This window comes from Centropristis striata, chromosome 18 (genome assembly GCF_030273125.1).
Source record: "Centropristis striata isolate RG_2023a ecotype Rhode Island chromosome 18, C.striata_1.0, whole genome shotgun sequence".
In the NCBI taxonomy this organism is placed as follows: domain Eukaryota; kingdom Metazoa; phylum Chordata; class Actinopteri; order Perciformes; family Serranidae; genus Centropristis; species Centropristis striata.
This window is the reverse complement of record NC_081534.1, coordinates 18328458-18349344: the sequence shown is the minus strand read 5'-3', so window position 1 is coordinate 18349344 and position 20887 is coordinate 18328458. Positions and strand designations below refer to the sequence as shown.

Below are 20887 nucleotides of genomic sequence, written 5' to 3'. Positions count from 1 at the left end.
ACATACTTACAAACTAATTCATCATTATTTTGTATACTGTGACCCCCTGGCATTGTTTTTGTTTTGTATTAATGTTCTGTATTTTTACTGGTTGTAATACCTGACTTTCAATAAAGTAAAAAAAAAAAAAAGAAAAGAAAAGAAAAAAGGTTCCCACAGCTCCCAGCAGCCACAGCGGTAATTTCCCCTCCAGCACACAGGGGGGCAGCACTGCAGATTAGGGTTTCCTTTTGTCCCACCTTCTGCAGAAACATGGCTGCTCCCATTGCTCTCAGAAGAGAATTATTCTCTCTGGCAAGGATACTCAGTGGATTCTCACATTTGGTATAGTACCTAATATTTTTTTTTACTAATACAACATCTGCGAACTATTAACTTACGTGACAGTTTGAGAAGTAAACGCAATGGACAGGAAACCGCCCAGTTGGGTCTCTGACAGGCAGCTGGATGGAGCATGGTTGTTCTACAGTAAAAGTCATTTCTAAACGTCTACTAATGTGACTTTATTCACAGGGACCGAGAGCTGCTGGCGCCTGTTCAGCTCACAAAACATGTAACATCATCAGGTAAGATCCAGCTTTTATTATCAGCTCGTTTCAAGTCTTCTCAGTTTATTAATAATAGCAATAAACACCAATGCATGTCACCTTTGGGTTTATTTTTACTGTGCTGTTCAACAACGAGGCAGCAATTAAATCCGTGTATCTTCCGTCCAATCAATATCCGGTTGGAAATCAAAACACGAAAAATGAATGTTTGATTTCATGTTGTATTTTTATTTTTTTTAAATCAAGTAAAAATTGTTTTATTCAAAACATGCCTGTAAAATATGAATTGATTGTCATTTCTCATTTTTATTTTCCATGTCTCCCTTAACATAAGAAGATGGGAAATGAGAAACAAAAAATGAAAAAATTGGCTTGTTGTCATACCCCGTATTTGCTAGACATTAAGGTACCAACGTGTTAGAACGGCCTTCAAAAATAAAAGCTTTTCCGGTTTAACTGTATTTACATCTAATTCGAAATTGCAATTAAAAGGAAACTATCCATAATCGGAGGCTCATTCCACTTCATTTGGATAGTGGACATCCTCAGGGTGGTTTTCTTCATAATGATTTTGGTTATCATCAAGAAAACCATGGAAAATGTCTATAGATCAGCTCTTAAATTAAACTTTTGTTAGCTATTTTTGTTGTTATCATTATATTTGTCCAAACAAATGTACCTTTAGTTGTACCAGGCATTAAAATGAACAAGAAACTGAAGAAAACAAGGGTGTTCTAATCTTTTTTTTTTCCATAACTGTATATTTAATCAGCTGAAAACTGGATTGAATTTGAAGCCAGAACCAAAAAAAATTACAGTATAAGCTGTCAGTTCACAGCACAGTTATATTTTGATATTTATTTTAATAGCAAGTGTTATATGGTAATTATTCACTGTTTGGCCCCTGCAGGTCCCATCACCCATTGACATCCAGCACTTCCTTCCACACATCAACAGTGTTTTCATCGACACCTTCATCAGTGAGTTATCCGTGCAATTAATTAATCTCAGACGGTTTATTCTAACAGCTCAATTTTAAAATAATACAAAAGAAGTCCACCCGGGTGTATGTATCTTAATCCGTGGTTACATTTTTTGTCTCCTTGCAGATCACGGTCACAGAAGAGCCCGACGCGCTGTTTCAGAAGGTGTCCGTGTTGGTAAAAGGTCATGACAGAGCCGTGTTGGACAGCTATGAGTTCTTCGCCACCATGACAGCGAAAGAGCTGGGCATCCCCATCAACAAAGTGTGAGTACTAACTAGGCCTGTCACGATAATCAATATATCGACTTATCGTTTGATAAATAAAAATAGACACGATAGTTTTTGTGGACTCGATAATTATTGTTTACATAAGCCATCAACATTTTCGGCAGTCTCGCTGGCTGCTCGTCCCCCTCCTGTCACTCAAACTGCTCTCTGTGGGAGGCACGGTTCTCACACACACACACACACTAACACACACATAGTGCGGACGCTAGCCAGCTGAAGCATAGTGAGTGTGTTGCGCCAAGGCGTGGTTTGGTCACGTGACTCGTGACGTTCGAAGCAGCAAAGTGCTTCGAACGTCACCGAATCACCAACAGTGGAAGTGAACCGCTACCTTGCTGATCCTCCACTAGAAAGAACTTCAGAACTGCTCACATACTGGGCAAACCACAAAAATGTATATCCCAATCTTTATCAAGTTGCTAAACATTTCTTATGCACCACAGCCTCATCCGTGCCGTGTGAACAGGTTATTTCCAAGGCTGGGGAAATTGTATTGAAAAGAAGAAACCGCTTGAATCCCAAAACTGTGGAAAAACTGTTGTTTCTAAATAAAAATTCATAACAAGTGACACAAGCACAGTCACTGCCCTGTTTTTCAAGCACAATCTCTTTCCCCACCCACCCATGAACCTCTTTACCAATGAACCCCAAAACATTATTTGCCAAATTCCATAATATAATCTGTATTTGCGCCAGCCCCATGTGAAAAGGGACCTCAGGCCGGATTCGAACCCGGGTCCGCCGCAGCACTTAACCTTAAAGGTACACGCTCTACCAGTGTGAGCCACCGGGACGCCTTATAAAACATCATTGTTGTTGTATTCACTCGTGTAGTTGAAAACAAATGCATGAATCAATCAATGACACGTCTCGATTGCACTTCATTTTATTGACCACTAGATGTCCTACTGGAGCACTGTGTGTCATTGAAGCTTCGAGTAATGAACCATGTTTTGTATAAAGTGTCGAAGCTTCAACAAAGCCTCGATCAGCCATCACTACACAGAGTGTCCAGTGCTTGTTGTAAAAAATAACTGAGGTCGCAAACTGAACACAATGCTGCAGCACATACACACTGGACTGCTACAGAGCTAACTGTTAGCCTGTTAGCACTGACTGTCCTGCCTCTTAAAGGAGCCACGCCACTCTTACAGTGGACGCGTTATAATGCAGACTTTTAGTGCTATTTAAGTAATACTGCAAATGTTTGACAGGCAGTAGGAATTGCCCAAAAAATCTCAGAAACAGCTGTTTTTTAAAATATAATTTATAATATATAATAATATTTATCTCAGTGCAATTTCTGTTAACAGAGCCTTAAAGTCAATTTTATTTGTTTTGACTGTAGTTTATTATTTATTTTTTATCTGTTTATAATATTTATTTTCCACATTTCATTTCCAATGTTTAATATTCTTGAGATTTAAAAATGAATTGCTGTGGAAAAACATGTACTAAACAATACTATCGTTTATCGTGATAGTTTCTGGGAAAATATATCATCCTAAAAAATTTGTTATAGTGACAGGCCTAGTACTAATAGCTGCCAGTGGCATTAGTAACCTTACATAAGAGTATATCTTTCTCACAGACATTACTTTGATGTTCTTTTTCAACTCTGCCACAGTTTTGAACCTCCCAAGGTGATGGAGAGGATGACACTCCTGAAGTCAGTTCACATCTTCAAAAAACACAGGGTCCAGTATGAGATGAGGACACACTACCGTTGCATTGAGGTGATAAGCCTTAGAATGGCTATTTATGTTTGTTTGATTCAGTTAGTCACTGTTTGGTATTTAAAGGTATAACATGCAACTTTCCTGCATTGAAATGCCAAGTGGCTAGACATACAGTCATGGAAAAAATGATTTCTTCAGTTTCTTGTTCATTTTTAATGTCTGGTACAACTAAAGGCACATTTGTTAAGACAAATATAATAACAACAAAAATGGCTCATAAGAGTTTAATTTAAGTGCTGATATCTAGCCATTTTCCATGGTTTTCTTGATAATGATTTTGATTATTATCAACTTTTGGTATTATTAAAAGGCCACTCCCAGAAGACCTGAGGGTCCTCGAGGGTTCATAGGATAAAAGTAAATCAGATAAATAGGCTGGACTAAGACCATTAAGAGATTTATAAACCAGTAAAAGAATCTTAAAATCGATCCTGAATCTTTATTTATCAAAGAAACAAGCTGAGCAAACACTCAGACGCTCTTGGAGGATTACAGATACTACTTCAATTGTTTTAATAGAGAGAACCCTAGAGGTGGAAAATTACATATTTTTTACATATTTCTGATTCGGCCCAGAGTCTAAAATGTGTCTTCTCTTGTTTTGCAGCTGTCTCATCTAACAGGCTGCACAGCACAGGTGTACCTTGAATACATCCAGAGGAACCTCCCTGAAGGTGTAGCCATGATGGTGACAAAGGTAAGTCACTGCAGAGTCTTATGCTGGGCTAACACCAAAAGATTTTCACAGTTCCAGACTAAAAACTGAAAGTCTTTAGTAAATCTAGAAGTTTTACTGGAGTCACAGGGCGCTCCCGTCATCTCCATCATTGAGTTTAAGGTAGTAATCTGCACTTCATTCATTAATCTTCATTTCATATCAGTCTTTTTCTAGTCTTAGGTTTGGGTTTGTGACAATAATGCTAGTAAGCTCAGTCCTAAATAAAAAATATAGTGATGTCATATATTAACGGCCACAAGCGGGATTTTTGGGGGCGCTGTTTCTTAGTAAAGAGAACAGTAAATGTATATCATATAAATAGGACATAAATGTATATCATGAATTCATTTCTAAATGTTCCTTTCCTTTATTCTTCCTTATATCTATTTTTACTGTAAAATAGTCAACTTTTCAAGTCAGGAAAACAGAAACCCCTTTTCAGCTTTGTGAGGGGGCATTTTGTGGCGTCTTCTCCTCTTCTTTTTGTTTTATCAACACAAACCACTGCACACACTAGAGCAGCTGGAGCCAAAAGCTGCTTCTCCTCCATTTTGTACTTTTTTACTAAGAGCATGATGGGGGGAAATTGCATGATGGGGAAAAAAATGCTAAAAGAATCTAGTTGTAGTCTTGTAAATAGTTACCCTGCAAGATTCACAGTCTGTCTTAAATCTCAGTCTGAGACTAAAAACTCTAAACACTAGTCTTTAGATGTGAGCAGGTGTGAGCTGAGTTTTTGGGGTCTTTTCCAAATCTTTTCAAAGTCTTCTGATGTATAGGTAGCATTAAACCAGCAACAAATCCATCTGCTTAATCTAATTGTGCATTCAAGGGCCTGAATGAATCGACTTTTTTTCCTCCTGTCATCAGACCGCCATGGAGAAGGTTCCAGATCACATCCTTGAGCCCATGTGGGAGGACCAGCCCGCTGAAGACCAGCCCACTGAAGACAAGTCCACTGAAGACAAGTCCACTGAAGACAAGCCCAGCCAGTGAAGGCAGTGATGAGCAACAGACATCCTTAAACATCATTGATTATGTTGAATGAAGATGTGGAAAAACTACTGTATTAACATGTGGTTGAGAACTTATTAATAATGTAAATATGTAGGAGTCTACATTTACTGTCAATCGTGATTTCTGTGGCAAAACCGTGTGGCATCAGTTGTATTTTGTTTTGTTATTTTCAATAAATAAATTCTGCACAGTGGTGGAATGTAACCAAGTACATTTACTCAAGTACTGTACTTAAGTACAATTTTGAGGTACTTCATACTTCTACTCCACTACATTTAGCTGCCAGCTTTAGTTACTTTACAGGTCAAAATTTAACATAAAAACATGATAAATTAAAAGTGGTTAGACATTTTATTTAATTAAACCTCATAACAGTGTATTAAGTATTAAAAATGAGCTCTATCGTTACAAAATGAAAACACTGATTATATAAATGCATCAATACAAATTATGTTATACATTTAGAATATATTTGACAATCTGAGGGGGTCCATTCTGCATAACGAGTACTTTTACTTTTAATACTTTAAGAACATTTTGATGCTGATACTTTTGTACTTTTACGTCAGTAAGTTTTGAATGCAGAACTTTTACTTGTAGTGGAGTAAGTTCACAGTTTGGTATTAGTACTTTTCCCTTTAAGTAAGGGATCTGAATACTTTTTCCACCACTGGTTCTGCATTTATTGACTGTAACTTACCTTCTTTAGCAGATATTTATTGTGATTCTACATGAATAGAACGATGCTGTTGTTCACTTTCTGCAGCTTTATAAGTTATTCTGTATGATGAACATGTACATTCTGGAGGACACAAGACTCGCACACAAGACATTTCTGTTTTGCATTTATTGAGTTATTAGTATACACAAAAATATTTGAGGTAGAACAATGGAAAGAAAAAAAATCACTGAATTTAACATTGATCTTCTGCTTTAAAGTGAAAATAACATGGTGTACTCATTCTGTGATTGAAGGGGAATGTTAAAAATTCCTGGTAAAAGTCTCTCTATCACCATATACACTGATTTCCATTGCTCTATTTAAAGACTGTTGAAGAATACCTACTTGACCATGTACCTATCATGGTAACTTTGGTATGATCACACCTTACTGTGACAGAAATGACTCCCAAAACTCTAAACCTGACTTAAGTACATTTGCTCCCGCTTTTGTTTGTATACTGCAGGTTTGAAAACCTCAGAACAGAAATCTCATTGAGAAATCTTCATCTTTGGTGGCCCACGAACACCAAGATCCTATAAATAATCTGTCATTATAAAGCTTGTCCATATTTTGTCGTGCTGTGGATGGGGGCAGCAACAAAACTTATTTTAGCCACCTAAAAAAAACAGTTCAAGTGTACACTATATTGTCAGTACTTTACCCAGTGGTGGAATGTAACTATGTACATTTACTCAAGTACTGGACTTGAGTACAATTATGAGGTACTTTATTAGTGTTTCCATTTTATGTAACTTTTTACTTCTACTTCACTACATTTGAGGCAAATATTGTACTTTTGACTCCACTACATTTAGGTGATAGCTTTAGTTACTTTTCAGGTTGAGATTTAACATAAAAAACTTTAAGGATCAGTTTAAAGTGATTAGACATTAAACCAAAATTAAACCTCATGACAGTATATTAAGTAATTAAAATAAGCTCTATCTTGAGAAAATTAAAACATTGCTTACAAAAATTCCATTTAGTGTAACTTTTTACTTATACTCCACTACAATTTGAGGCAAATATTGTACTTTTTACGCTACATTTAGCCGACAGCTTTAGTTATTTTATAGGTCGAGATTTGACATAAATATATGGTCAATTTAAAGTGATTCCATTTTTTTAAAACTTAATCTTATAACTGTATATTAAGTAATTAAATGAGCCCTGTCCTTACAACATTAAAACACTGCTTATGTAAAAACATCAATACAAATAATGTAATAATATATTTAGAATATATAAAACAATCTGAGTGGGTCCATTCTGCATAACGAGTACTTTTACTTTTGATTTTGATGCTGATACTTTTGTACTTTTACTTCAGTAAGTTTTGAATGCGGGACTGAATACTTGTTTCAATGCAATTTCACAATGTAGTATTAGTACTTTTACTTAAGTAAGAGATCTGAATACTTCTTTCACCACTGCTAAAAATAGCGTACACTTAAGCCGATATTGATGCTTTTAGGTGGCTAAGATGCGCTTTGCTGCTGCTCGTGTCCACATCAGTACATTTCAAACGGTCAGCGACCCGACTGCCATCTACTGTAGGTAATACACCGACTATGGATATGAACCTCATAAAACTCAACTTTAAAAAAAATATAAATTATCCCTTTAAATACCATAACCTATTAACCAATAGTCCTCTATGTCTCACCGAGGTTTGGTATGACTCCGCAGACATTTAAACTTCCATCCTGCAAGAAAGAATCTCGGGGCGTCAGAGAGGGTGGGGTTTAGGGGTTTAGGGGTTTAGGGATTAAGACACAAGAGGAGGCTCACCTTTTCAAGTGAAGCGCCATACTTCAGGTGTCACGCCGCTGGTGAAGGAGAGGGGAGATGTGAGGGAGGCCCTGGGTTCCTGGGGCCCGGGAGGTTAACTGTACTGTGTGCCCCCCTTCAGGAGACAACAACAGTCAGTCTGTTATAATCAACCAAAGGGAGAAACAAGAAGGGGCTGCAGAGACTGAAGAGGCAGCAAAATGTACTGACAGAGCTGAAGAGATGGAAAAGACAGACAGAGGAGGAGAGTGCAACACCTGTCGTGGCTAATTCATGAAACAGACTCGCTGGGATGAATACCTCTTGAGGTATTCTGCAGAGCCTGAGTGGCTCAGAGAATTAAATGCGCTTTCATCCAGATAAAATCCTTGTTTGTGCCAGCAGTATATACAACATACAGGAATAAAAACAAATGCCTCTTCTTATGACTGTGCTTGTGCATTGCAGCAGGATTTTGTTACATCTTTATAACAGCAGGAAGCCTAAACTAGCACCATATTATGGAAAAAGAGCTATATGCATTCACAAAATGAAAAGCTAAAATGTTTTTTTTGATTGATATCCACTTTGTTTAATGCCCCATGAGGTGGTGTCTGGAATAAATCATTCATTTCATAATTTGCTAAGTCTTTGGTACAAAAGGTACAGCAACTTCATATGCACATACTAGGGGTGTGCCATATCGTATCGTTCACTATAATACAGGAATATTTTTAAATGATTTTAAAAAATGCATATCGGGATATTGTCAACATTCCTACTTCTTGATATATTAATGTCGTCAAATCATTGCATTCAAAACTTACTTAAGTTAAAGAACAAAGGCACCAGCAACAAAATGTACTTAAAGAAACAAAAGTAAAAGTCCTCGTCATGGAGAATGACCCCACTTTATACATTCTATATATATTGTTGGATAATTATTTTTGATGCATTTATGTAAGCAGCGTTTTACTGTCGTCAAGGTAACAGCTCATTTAAACTACTTAATATACTTTAATGTGGATACATTTTAAAAAATGTTTAATCATGTTTTTTTATGTCAAATCTTTAAAAAAAAAAAAAAAGTAACTAAAGCTGGCAGCTAAATGTAGTGAATATTTGCCTTTAAAATGTAGTGATCTAGAAATATAAAGTTACAGAAATGGAAATACGCAGGTTAAGTAGACATGCCTCTATATATATATATATATATATATATATAAATAAAATAATTAAATATACATACTTAAGTACAGAACTTGACTCAATGTACTTAGTTACATTCCACCACTGCCATTTGCAGAATTTTTTATTTTTATTTTCTAAAACTTCCATTTTGCACTGAAGAATCAAGAGTCATTTTTTGTATATGGCAACTGCTGAGATTTGCACTTTACGCTACATTTTAGATTTATGGCTTATTTTTAGTTTTTTTAAATACAGATTAAAAAATAATTTTAAGAAATCATATTTTCTATATATTTTTCAGTATTTGGTCATAGCGTCAAGAATATTGTTATTGCAAAAATAGCCAAAAATATTGTGATATTCTTTTAGGGCCATATCGCCCACCCCTAGCACATACATATGCATTAATGCATGATATATTAAAATAATATAACATTATAATTAGAAAAATAGAAAAACACATACATAATAGTGTAATTCTCCATATTCATTTGAAGTCAGATTGAAATAACTGATAATATGTTATTAAAGCAGTGTGAAAATATGAAAAAGTCCTTGGTCCTATCAGAGTGTTTATCCTTTGCAGATGATGTCCTCCTTTTAGACATGCTACCACTGAATTTAACTGTGACTTGACACTTTTCGAGTGGAGCGGTTCTGAATCCTCCAGTCAATTTTACATGGTAAAAAGAATGGTAAATATGACAAATACTAAAAGTGCCATTCATGGATTCCTTTCCAAGCTTTTTCTTATATGCAGTAAATTGCAGCCATCAAAAAGCTTAATATTACGTTCATTAATGGTTCTTTGTCCTCCACACTCATCCAAAATATATAGAATTATGTGCATTTTTACAGTGGTCTTTACATAGATCAATCAAATGGTCACTTCCAAAAAAACAGCAACTGTGCCACTGTGTGCAGTACTAGTTTTGACATTGCATTCAATTTATTACAGATATGTTGTAGAATTATAATGACAACTCTCAGACTTGTTTGTAAATAAACAAAAAAAGAGAAGTTGATTTTATTTTTTTTTGTTTTATTTTCCTTTCTCCACGACTATTTCATATGTCTCGACTGTTTTCATCAAACACATTCACAGGATCACAAAAGTTATGTTAATTACAATGAATAGAATTTATAACACTTCAAGAAACTAAACACAGTAAAGAGTTGTTCTGAACTGAAGCTAATACTAATGCAATTTTCCTTTTATAAAATCTACTATATCTATTTCGATATACTATTCATTTATAATGCCTTTCCATTGTATCATTACATGGTAGAAGCATGAATGTTCCAAACAGCAATACTTAGGTGAGAACTTTAAATAGCTGCACATTAACGATATAAAATTAAATCATCATGAATACTTGACAAAGTGGAATATTTTCTTTTCATTTGAAAAAATGTGTAAGTGTTAAACAATATCTGCTGCACTGCTTGGTGAGGTTATGATACAGAACTATTTCCATGTAACAAAAGGGAAGGTTAGAGAAGTTCAAGGTGTACTAAACTAGTTAACAGTGGTGCTCGAGGGCTGTTTACACCCTTTCAGTAATTTTTCCCCACCTTCAAATATACAGTGTCACCCATTATTTATTCTTTATTATGTATCAGGAAAAAACGTCTTAAGGCTCACAGGGTGACTGTAACAAGAACCACAAAACATTTAATGTACTTTGACATGAATATTCCTCCCTTTCAACAAACTTTTTCTCAATAATCTCAAATAGTTCCTACAGTACCAACAGTATTTCTGTAACATAGATAACAGAACTTTACATTGTTAAAGTTGGGAGGCATTTTATGTTGTCATTAGTCATTTTTTTTACATTGATTACTTGCCAGAAGACAATATCAATAAGCAGACATTTGGCCACAGAGTATGCCATGAAGATACTTTGTGTAACACACAATTAAGGGGCGTTTCATTTACTGCACCACTTTTAGCCCCTTCTGCATTAACAAGTGTTTGGTTATTGTTTTTAGGGCAGGCTGTGTTAAAAGCGTCGGCCACCAGGGGGCCCTGGCCACCTCTGGCCTCTGCCAGGTGGGGGGTGAGGCGGAGGAGAGACCGGTCCATTGTGGTAGCTGTGTAAAAGGATAAAATCACACATTGGATTCTTGGCTTTGGCCAATAGAGGGCGCACTCTGATAAGAGCAGCCGTCTGAACTATTCCAGTCAGGGATGTGATCCCATTTCAGTTACTGTGGAACGATGAAAGGCAAATAACAGTGTTTCGAATGTCATTATTCCATGCACTATTTGAGTTAATTTTTATTTAAAACTAACTATTTGTCATTGTAAGACAAATTATTTGGACAAAAAGCTATATTGTTTATTCTATTTGATAGACAAACGGACAAAGAAGTGTGTAAGTTAGAGGACAAGTTAAAGGTAGTGGGGCATAAGAAAAGAGGGACAGAAAAAAAACTGTGTGTTGTGTCACAACCCTAAGGCGTTTGGCTTGCAGGTTACTGCAAATTTGCATCATGGAATTAAAAGGTATAAACTGGTGTAAGCACATCTCAAATGCTCACCAGATGTGTTTTATTGAGGTATCTTAAAAGCATGCAAGGAAAGTGCCAAGAATTGTGACATTGCAAAGCGTAAGCATGATATCAGTATTTAAACAGCTCTTACCCTCTTGGGCCGCGGGGGTGGAAGTGGCGTGGAGGTCCAGGGGGCAGCATGCCACGGCCCCGAGGGTGTGGTGGACGCCCTCTGAAGCCAGGATGACCTGGAGGAGGCGGTGGAGGGGGACCGTGCCTGCAGACAGGGAGAAGCGTCACAACCATACAATAGAGTTCTTCCTACATTTTCAGTCGGAGAAAACATTTGGTCTTGATAAATTACAACAGGTAGAAAATCTATGGCTATAAAATGTGTTGTATGAGTAAAACAATCTACTTTTCAAGAATTTCTAGAGGGTCCAAGGGAATGCCCCACCAGGAGAAAAATTTGTACATTTTTAAGTAAAATGCATCAATCTCATCCACTTTGAGAGCTGAATGTGAGCAGTCACCTCACATAACACTTTTCACAGTCAACAGGGCTTTCCACTCGGACATGGAGTAGCCAGATAGTGTTGAAAAATAGCTGGTTAGGGTGGTTGGATTTTTTTTTCATAAAAGCTCACATTCTAATGCCACTATTCCATCATATACACTGATTTTATCATTGCCTATTTTAATGAAATATTGTAAAGGAGAATAAAGGTTCTTGTATGTTTTATTTAAGGCATTTTATTTTGACAGTCTTCTTGTAAATTCTGTGGTGGATTAACACACTGTGCTCTTATTTTGAAAGCTGCATGTGTTTCACGATAGGAAGTACCTTTTTGTGATTAACACAACTTTAATTGTTAGCCAACTTTAGCTCGTGTTTAACAAACAGCATAATGCAACAGTGTGTATGGACCTCTGACAGGCCCAGACAGGTTGATAGTATTTAGTTCGGCTCGTGCACGCAGATGGTGAGAGACGAAGAGATGATGTGGGGACGGGACTGAGACAGATAGGAAGGCACAGCTGCTTGGTGTATTCAGTGCGTGTAAGTGTGTGAATGCGAGTGCATGTCTCGGAGGAGGACGGAGAGGTGGGTCGGGGTTTTGACTGACTGACTGACTGGAGACAGACACTCTGCTGAGCAGAGACAAAACGCAAAATAACTTTATATTATGAATAGTGGAGATATACTATTCTATTCTATACTATTAAGTAGCTTGAAATGTGACATTAGCGCAGCACATGAGACTCTACATCACTACGTCAAGAAGTATGAATGGTGCCAATTTCATGATATGTCATTTTTTTTACTCATAAAAAAAATAAACCGGTATAATTGTGAACGTTACAATATGGCAGACCCCTACAACCAAGTATCCAGTCCATTGCTGTCTGTGCATATGAATATGTGTGAGGCCGTTACCTGTGCATGGGTGGGAAGGGGCCTCTGAGGTGCATTGGAGGTGGAGGGGGAGGAGGGCCCATGCCCATTGGTCCACCCCTACCTCGGTGACCTCTGGGGTCTGGGTAAGGTCGCATCCTCGCCATTCCTCTGCAAGAAATACCCATAAAGGTTAGATTGGATTGCTTCTCCAAACTGAGGACATGCTGACCGTCATCTACATGATTTATAACCATACTATTTGTTTGCATACAAACCAATTAATAAAAACAAAATGTTGCAATTTACAGGTACATCTCAAAAATTTTAATATCATGAAAAAAGTTCAATATTTTTAGTAAATTATTACAGAAAGTAAACAGGTACATTATATAGATTCATTACGCATAGAGTGAAAATTTTCAAGCCTGTTTTTCTTGTAATTTTGATGATTCTGGCTGAGAGATATTGAAAACCCAAAACTCCATCTCAGAAAATTAGAATATTGTGAAAAAGTTAAATATGTGAGTCCATGGTGATTTGGGGCCATGTCCACTGGCACCAGTGTGCCCTGGTAGCCTCGTAGCCCACCAGTATGAATGTGTGTGTGAACAGGTGAATGAGTGTAGTGTGCAGTGTAAAGCGCTTTGGATAAAAGCGCTATATGAGTGCACTCCGTTTACCATTTACATTCAAATTTTTTTAAATGTACCTGTATGTTTCAAATGTCCGTACCTCATGGGTCCAAATCCATTCATGGCTCCATCTTTCCCTCTCCCCCTCCCAAATCCAGGTGGGCCAAACCCTTTCATCATGCCCCGTCCACCACGCATGCCACCTCGAATCATCCGACCCCCTCGAGCGCGGCTCTTAAACCCACGACCCCTGAGGAGACAACAAAAAATGAATGAGGACAACTGCCATTACGCCACAAGTCCAAGTTCAGTCATATAAAGGCAACTCAAAGGCAGAGAGGTAAACTGGAGCTTCTCTTAAAGACCCAAAAAGTAAACAGTGAACTCCATAAAACATCTTTGTTTTTAATACTAATCCAATCTCTATCTATGTATCCATAAATACATTATCAGGCTGTAAGGAACCCTCACACTGACCTAAATTTGTTGTCCATTGAGGGTTTCTGAGACTCATCCTTGGAAATTTTTGACATTTCTGTCACCTTTTCTTCTGTGTCTGCATCCATCTGAAATGATGCAGGTCAAAATTAATATACAGTCACATACTTATTGAAAATAACAGTTTCCTACACATATAACACAAGACATTTTGGCTTTCTACGATGGCATGAGTGCATCACTTTTAAGTGTCCTCTGGAAACACTTCTCTTGTGTTGTGGTCGTTTTGCAGCACGTTTTCTTATTGTGTTGTGTTGTGGTCTTTGCAGCACGTTTTTTAAATGCTGCTTTTGTAATTTGTGCTGTCAAATTGATGAAGATGTTTTCTCAATTTGCTTGTGTTTTGTGTATTTGCAAGTGTTTTCTTAAGTTGCAGTTGCTGTGGGCTCTCAGGGCCACCATAGCTTTCACATGAAAAGATTAATGCATTTTGTTTCTACATGCAAAAATATTATTATTATTCAAACCGGAAAGAAGTTTGTGGAGAAATAAGCTGCAAGCTCCCTGCAGCTATAATGTTATAAAGCATGAAAAGAAATGGGAGCCTCATTCCTGACAATGTAATTTATACGAAGAAAAAAATTAATTCATGAGTAGATCCTCCATCAACTTGTCATGTTTTACACTGGTGTATCTTGACAACATTGTGATACATAGTGAGAGCCATCTTTGCAATCTTTTGCTTTCCTGATGTACAAATCTGGGAGTCACATTCGACTCAAGCATTACTTTTGACCCACACATCAGAAAAGTTGTCCAGTTCTGTTTTTTTAATTTAGAAAATGTCATTCACACTCTCATATTCTCCCGTTTAGATTACTGTGACTCCTCTACTCCTACTACTCTTCTCTCCGGCATCTCCCAAAAATCCCTTTCTCCCCTGATTTTAGCTTCTTTGCACTGGCTCGCTGTTCGTTTTAGGATTGATTTTAAGATTTTACTGATCACTTTTAAAGCTCTTTTAGGTCTGGCTCCTAGCTATTTAACGGAATTACTAACTCCATACGAGCCGACCTGCGTCCTTAGATCCTCGGGTCCTTCGGACAGTTCCAAAGTAAAAACTAAAAACCAAAGGTGACCAGGCTTTCTCCGGCAGAGCGCCCCGACTGGAACAAGCTGCCTGAGGAGATAAGGCGCCCAGAGTCTTAACTTCTTTGAAATCACATCTTAAAACCCACTTTTATAGACTTGCTTTTATGAAATGCCGTCTATCGCACCACTCCTTTTTACTTCTTCACTTTTTACTATTTTACTCCCTTTACCTTTATCCCTTTTATCCCTTTATACCCTTTATCTGTGTATCTGAGAATGTCTTGTGATTGTTCCCGCTCTGTCTCTTATTGTTTTTCTTTTAATGTAAGAATTGTTTTTAGCCTTATGGCATCATTCTCGTTTTTATTAACTGCTCTCTGTCGAAGCACTTTGTAAACTACTGTTTTTAAAAGATGCTATATAAATAAAGTTATTATTATTATTATTATCATTATTACAAGATAATTTCTGAATAACACAACTCACTGTCAAACAACATATTAAGAGATGTGTTTCTACTGACACAAGGCTGTTAAACTGTCACTCTGCAGATCTGGGCAACATGAAAGCTCAGTGCTGCATTCCCTGCATCGCTCCGTCACTGTGAGTGATACAGACTGTGCATGCCTCAAACTGAAGCAGGTGACAAGTTCGCAAGTTAAGCACGGACAACTGCAAGATAAAGCCGATAGCGGGAAAATTATTAATAGTTCCAAAGCCTGGATCACTACTGTAAAATGCTGCATCTGTGATACGCCTAGACAGTTTTATGGGGCGGGTAATTTTTTTTTGATATAGGGGAAAGGTAAGAGAAGGGGTGGGGTGCAAAGCATGGAACTGTCTCTCAACATATCTGGAGAATTTGCATTTTTGTTCCAACGTTCAAAATTGCCCTGAAGGAGAAAACACCCCAGAAGACCGAAACCTGAGAAAGGCACCTCAAACTTGTTTTCCTTCATCCTGCAAATTGGCAAAATACTAGAGCTGCAACAACTTGTCAACTAATCAATCGACAGAAGTAATTTTTCAGCAAAAATGGCAGAAAGTAATGTTTTTAGTCTCTGCATCTAAATTTCCTTTTTTTTTCCTGTTTTTATATCATGTTAAACCTATATCTTTGTGATTTTTACTGATAAAACAACACATTTAAAAGACATCACCTTGGTCTTGAAACTGGGATGGACTTTTCCCACTATTTTATGACATTTTTTATTGATACTGAAAGCTCATTTTGATAAAAAATAAATAAATTCTGATTTAGAATTGAAATCATGACAACCCTTACAAAAAACGCCAGTATGATGAGGTCATCATGACCTCACTACTTAGTACTCCCCCTGCAGGAAGATTGTTTCTTTATATTTTGATAGGTATTGATTGAATATTTCTATTATCTTTTCATCAAAAAAAAAAGTCAATGCAAGTCTAAAAACACTTAAGATTCTGAATAATGTGTTACTGATCAAAGACTGATAAACTGTCAGTTTCAGCACCTTGAGACAATATTTTAATTTAAGCAGCAATTGCTTTATTTGTATGCATTTACTGTATGTTTTGTTGGTTGTTTACCCCTACTCTTTCTGAACTGCATGTAAACTCACTCACTTGCCAGTTTAAGCCAGAATTAATGCTGTCTAAAACAAGAGCTCTGCACATAATCCTACCTCCAGGAAGGTTAAATTGGTTTTCTCATGGAGGCTAAAGTTTGTGGTGTTATTGAACTGTATACTGAATGCTTTTTCTAATATTTTGTGCATCCTATAACAATGAGGGAATCTCTATATCTATCCTTCGTTTATATATTTATTTATATCTGTTTGCACAGATATCCAATCCAATCCACTGTGTTTATATATATAATTTTATCAAACACAAGGTTTCCTGCATGTGTTGCACAACAATAAATAGACAACACAATAGAAAGGGATGTAGAAAACAAGAAGCAAAAGAACAAAAAACATAGAATCATAAAATCAACACTCTATATGATAGATATGTAGATAGACACTCGTTGAGACGTGCTATTGCTAAGAATTCACTGCACCTTATGCATTAAAAACAATGACAAGAAACATAAAAACTTGCAGTGGATGGCTGTCACATACACATACATTATCACAGTGTTATTTTTAAGTAAATAAGCCTGCAGAGCCAGAGGCACGTCGAGCGTCATGGAAACATTTCTTCCCTGATCCAGAGTGGCGGTCGGAGCTGTGAGAGCTGTTAAATTTTAAGCCAGAACCATCAGAGGAGCCTGTGAAACCAATACACTTCAAGTCTCTAATAATACTCCGTAATACTGTTGATACTAATGTTGAGCACAGCTGGCTAAATTATAACGCAAAAGGGCAAGTAGGGCTCTGACTAATGCCTGGCGTAAACATCGCAGAGTAGTAGACCTGACACACACTATATTGTGCCAAAAAGAGTTGCTTTGTTATATATGGTATTTGAGTAGGTATTTAACGTTTAGATAGCCAGTCTCCTAATTCAAAACACGAAATAATTACGCCTACTAGCAAGTGTTTTTTTTTATGTTACCTAGTCATGTATAAAAGGGGCGTTTCTGTGCTTTTCAAACGCTTTGGTGAAACATTAAGAAGGGACTTACTTCAGCTGGTGACGCAGGCGAGGTAGATTCAATATTATTTCCCTTACTGGTTAATAAAAATAAAAATATATATTAGAAAAATAAAAAATAATTATACAAAAATTTCCTACAGCGTCTGTAGTGGGTCCTTTTCGCCTTGAAATGGCGGCTTCGTCACACTAGACTACATCCAGGTTGGGATTTCTTTGTGAGGAACACATTATGTGAAGGATTACGCCCACCGGGAAGAATACTCGCGTCTGACTGGCTACGTGTTGCTGTCATTCAGCCTTCGCTCGCTGTTTCGGCGTTCTGATTGGAGGAAATCGACTGACGGCATTCTAGTTGCACCGCTCTTCTTGAAGACGGTAATTATAAGTGGGCCACAAGTTCAACACACATCACTGATTTATTTTAGATATTTACATTGGTGGAAAGAGTATTCAGATCCCTTACTTAGGTAAAAGTATTAATACTACAATGTGAGATTACTCCACTACAAGTAAAAGTCCTGCATTTAAAACTTACTGAAGTAAAAGTACAAAAGTATCAGCATCAAAATGTAGGCTACTCAATGTATCAAAAGTATAAGTACTTGTTATGCTGAATGGACCCACTCAGGTTTTCAAATATATTTCAAATATATTATTCGATTATTATTATTGATGCACTTATGTAAGCAGCAGTTTATTTTCTCAAGCCAGGGCTAATTTTAACTACTGAATATACTGTTATGTGGTTTAATTTAATAAAATGTCTCGTCACTTCAAATGTTTCATGTTTTTCATGTTAAATCTCGACATGAAAAGTAACTAAAGCTGTCAGCTAAATGTAGAGGAGTAAAAAGTACAATACTGGCTTCAAAATGTAATGGAGTAGAAGTATAAAGTCCTATAAAATGGAAATACTCAAGTAAAGTACACATATCTCAACATTGTACTCAAGTACAGTACTTGAGTAAATGTACTCAGTTACATTCCACCACTGGATATTTAAGTAGAAAACATGGTTCTGGTGTATCAAATTACATTTTTAACAGTGTGATATGTTAAACAAGTCTGATAGAATTAATTGCTAGGAGAATATGACAAAAATTGGATTTAGGGATACACCAATCTGACTTTTTTAGTCCCGATACTGGGCTTTGGGTATTGTACCAAAGGAAAAGGTTTGATTTAAATTCCTTGCCTTTCCTGCAAATTAACCTTAAAATGCCTAAAGAAAACATTGAAAATGTAAATTCAAAGCTGTTCTTGAAATCTGTGGTCACAAAGGTAACACTCTGGAGTTTATTCTCAAAGAGTCAGAATAACTGTAAGGGCTGCTGTTATTGAGTGATGGAAGTTGAAACACGGTGAAAAAAAAAGTTTTTTTTTTATTGTCTGCCTGAATATATTTGGTAAATACAACAGGCCTGCAGATCCTTAATATGCTGGAAAACACATCGGGACAAAACATAAAGTATTACTTACTCCCAGTTCAAATTTGATAAAGATATCAAAAAAAAAAACTATTTTACACAGATTTTTTTAATTAACATATAATTATTATGATTATGTATTTATGGAGACTCCAATAGTATCCTCTGTAACCATGGTGACATTCCAAATGTCCAGAAATTTTGAACCCTGCAACCTACAGTCATCATTCTGAGCTCTAATGAAAGGTAACATTTTGCTGCTGTGGTTGTATCTTAAAATGTTAAAATGTGGTTTTAATTAATAGAATCACAAGAATCTTAGCTTTTCAATTATGTAGCATGAATATCAACTCAAACACAGTGGTTTTGTACATAAGCATCACAGTGTAGTAACACCCCTTATGTCCCATATATGGGTCAAGGAACACTAACAGGTCAAACATTGCTTACTAAGTCATTACTGATTTGTTAATTTTTGAAATAATAAATGCAGATGAAGTGCATCAGCAACTTTGTAAAAAAACAAACTCTCAGAATTTACAGGGATTTCAATTAAAATGGAGACTAAACCTTTTGTAGCAACAAATTGGATCAAAACCTAAACAGGATTTGAAATTCCATTATATAATGTACATTAGCATAGCATTTGACTGCCCTATTGTTACCAATCCAGCTGTCTGAGTCAATATCGGCCAGATGTCCAATATCAGTACCAGTGCATCCCTAAATTTAACTTTTCATTTCAGAAAAAGAAAAAAAACAGGTCTTATTATTTAATAATAATGAGACACAACACAACTTTAAAATATCATGCAGCTACTTAACTCAAAAATACACCAGAAACAACACACAACACAAACACAAACATATAGGCATATAGCAGTGAAGCTCTATTTCACACCCATTAAGATACCAAACACAAACATACAACAAACTCTCTTTCCAAACACTGAATTCATAACTCCAACAAAGGCATCCTCATATACAAAATAATTGCCAAGTGCCCGCTAAACAATATATACACCAGGAGAAGGGCAAAGGAGAGAAATAATTAATGATATCAAATGATTTAAAGATGTTATAACTCATCAACGAACTCAATTAAATGTCCAGATGAGAGTAAATCTGATACATTATTCATAAAATATATAAAACTAACTCCATGAAATGTCCAAGTGAATGTGAACCTTGTGCGTAAAAGGTCCAATTGCGTCCGTTACGCGCGGCTCAGGATGTCTGAAAGCTTGTTGATGTATTCAATAGTGTACTTGAGGGTTTGTATCTTGGTCAGGGGTTGGCCTCTCTTGCTGTAGTCCGGCGGTAGGTAGTCCCGGAGCTGGTGCAGGGCCTCTGCAAGGCTCCTCATCCGCATCTTCTCCCTCTCGCTCGCCTTCATGCGTCTTTTGGTGGACATCTTGGGCTTGCCGTGCCTCTGCGCTGCTGGAGTCGCCCTGCGTCCAGTGAAGCCGAAAGAAATCATGTCCGGATGCCCGCTGGAGTAGCACATCTCCGGGGAAGAGCACATGGAGTCCATGGAGGACTCCGGTGAGGTGGACTGAAGCGAGTCCTGATCCTCTCCAAAAGCGCTTTCACGGCACTTCCACTCAGACAGTATTTTAGCTGTAGCACCCTCCAGGTCCATGTTAGAAATATCTCGGGACTTGCAGCGAGGAGGATGACATTAGGGGTGAGTGACAGACGGACTGGTTCTGGGAAGGTGATTTCCCGGCAAAGCTTTTTTATATAGAAGCAGATCTCCGGAGGTTTATGGGTTCACAGCTCAGGCGAAAAAAAGTTCAAAGAAAACCTCAAGTGCCAAAATGCGACCTTCCCGAAG

General features: G+C 37.0%; 3 protein-coding genes across 6 annotated transcripts; 1 reads left to right on the top strand and 2 right to left on the bottom strand.

The window, feature by feature from the left end:
- Positions 1–209: 209 nt before the first annotated feature.
- mrps10 (mitochondrial ribosomal protein S10) lies at positions 210–5488 on the top strand. Of its 3 annotated transcripts, none has more exons than XM_059356427.1 (8): positions 210–324; positions 514–566; positions 1459–1528; positions 1658–1797; positions 3449–3557; positions 4168–4257; positions 5149–5205; positions 5236–5488. In XM_059356427.1, exons 1-8 carry the CDS (start codon positions 253–255, stop codon positions 5272–5274), a joined length of 630 nt encoding a protein of 209 aa, XP_059212410.1. In that variant the 5' UTR covers positions 210–252; the 3' UTR covers positions 5275–5488. The 3 variants fall into 3 exon arrangements, with proteins under 3 accessions (XP_059212410.1, XP_059212411.1, XP_059212409.1); XM_059356428.1 differs by having other exon boundaries at positions 5149–5232; positions 5263–5488; XM_059356426.1 differs by having other exon boundaries at positions 5149–5488.
- Positions 5489–10045: 4557 nt separating this feature from the next.
- Positions 10046–17865, bottom strand: si:ch211-51e12.7 (uncharacterized protein LOC336335 homolog). Of its 2 annotated transcripts, XM_059356430.1 has the most exons (7): positions 17652–17865; positions 13988–14076; positions 13611–13760; positions 12999–13046; positions 12918–12956; positions 11631–11756; positions 10046–11077 (listed from the first exon to the last, which is right to left on the bottom strand). In XM_059356430.1, the coding sequence occupies exons 2-7, from the start codon at positions 14074–14076 to the stop codon at positions 10987–10989; spliced, it is 543 nt and encodes a 180-aa protein (XP_059212413.1). In that variant the 5' UTR covers positions 17652–17865; the 3' UTR covers positions 10046–10986. The 2 variants fall into 2 exon arrangements, with proteins under 2 accessions (XP_059212413.1, XP_059212412.1); XM_059356429.1 differs by having other exon boundaries at positions 12918–13046; positions 17652–17863.
- A 1123-nt stretch (positions 17866–18988) lies between these two features.
- Positions 18989–20693, bottom strand: msgn1 (mesogenin 1). The gene has a single exon (XM_059357096.1). The coding sequence runs from the start codon at positions 20690–20692 to the stop codon at positions 20267–20269; it is 426 nt and encodes a 141-aa protein (XP_059213079.1). The 5' UTR covers position 20693; the 3' UTR covers positions 18989–20266.
- Between the last annotated feature and the right edge of the window lie 194 nt (positions 20694–20887).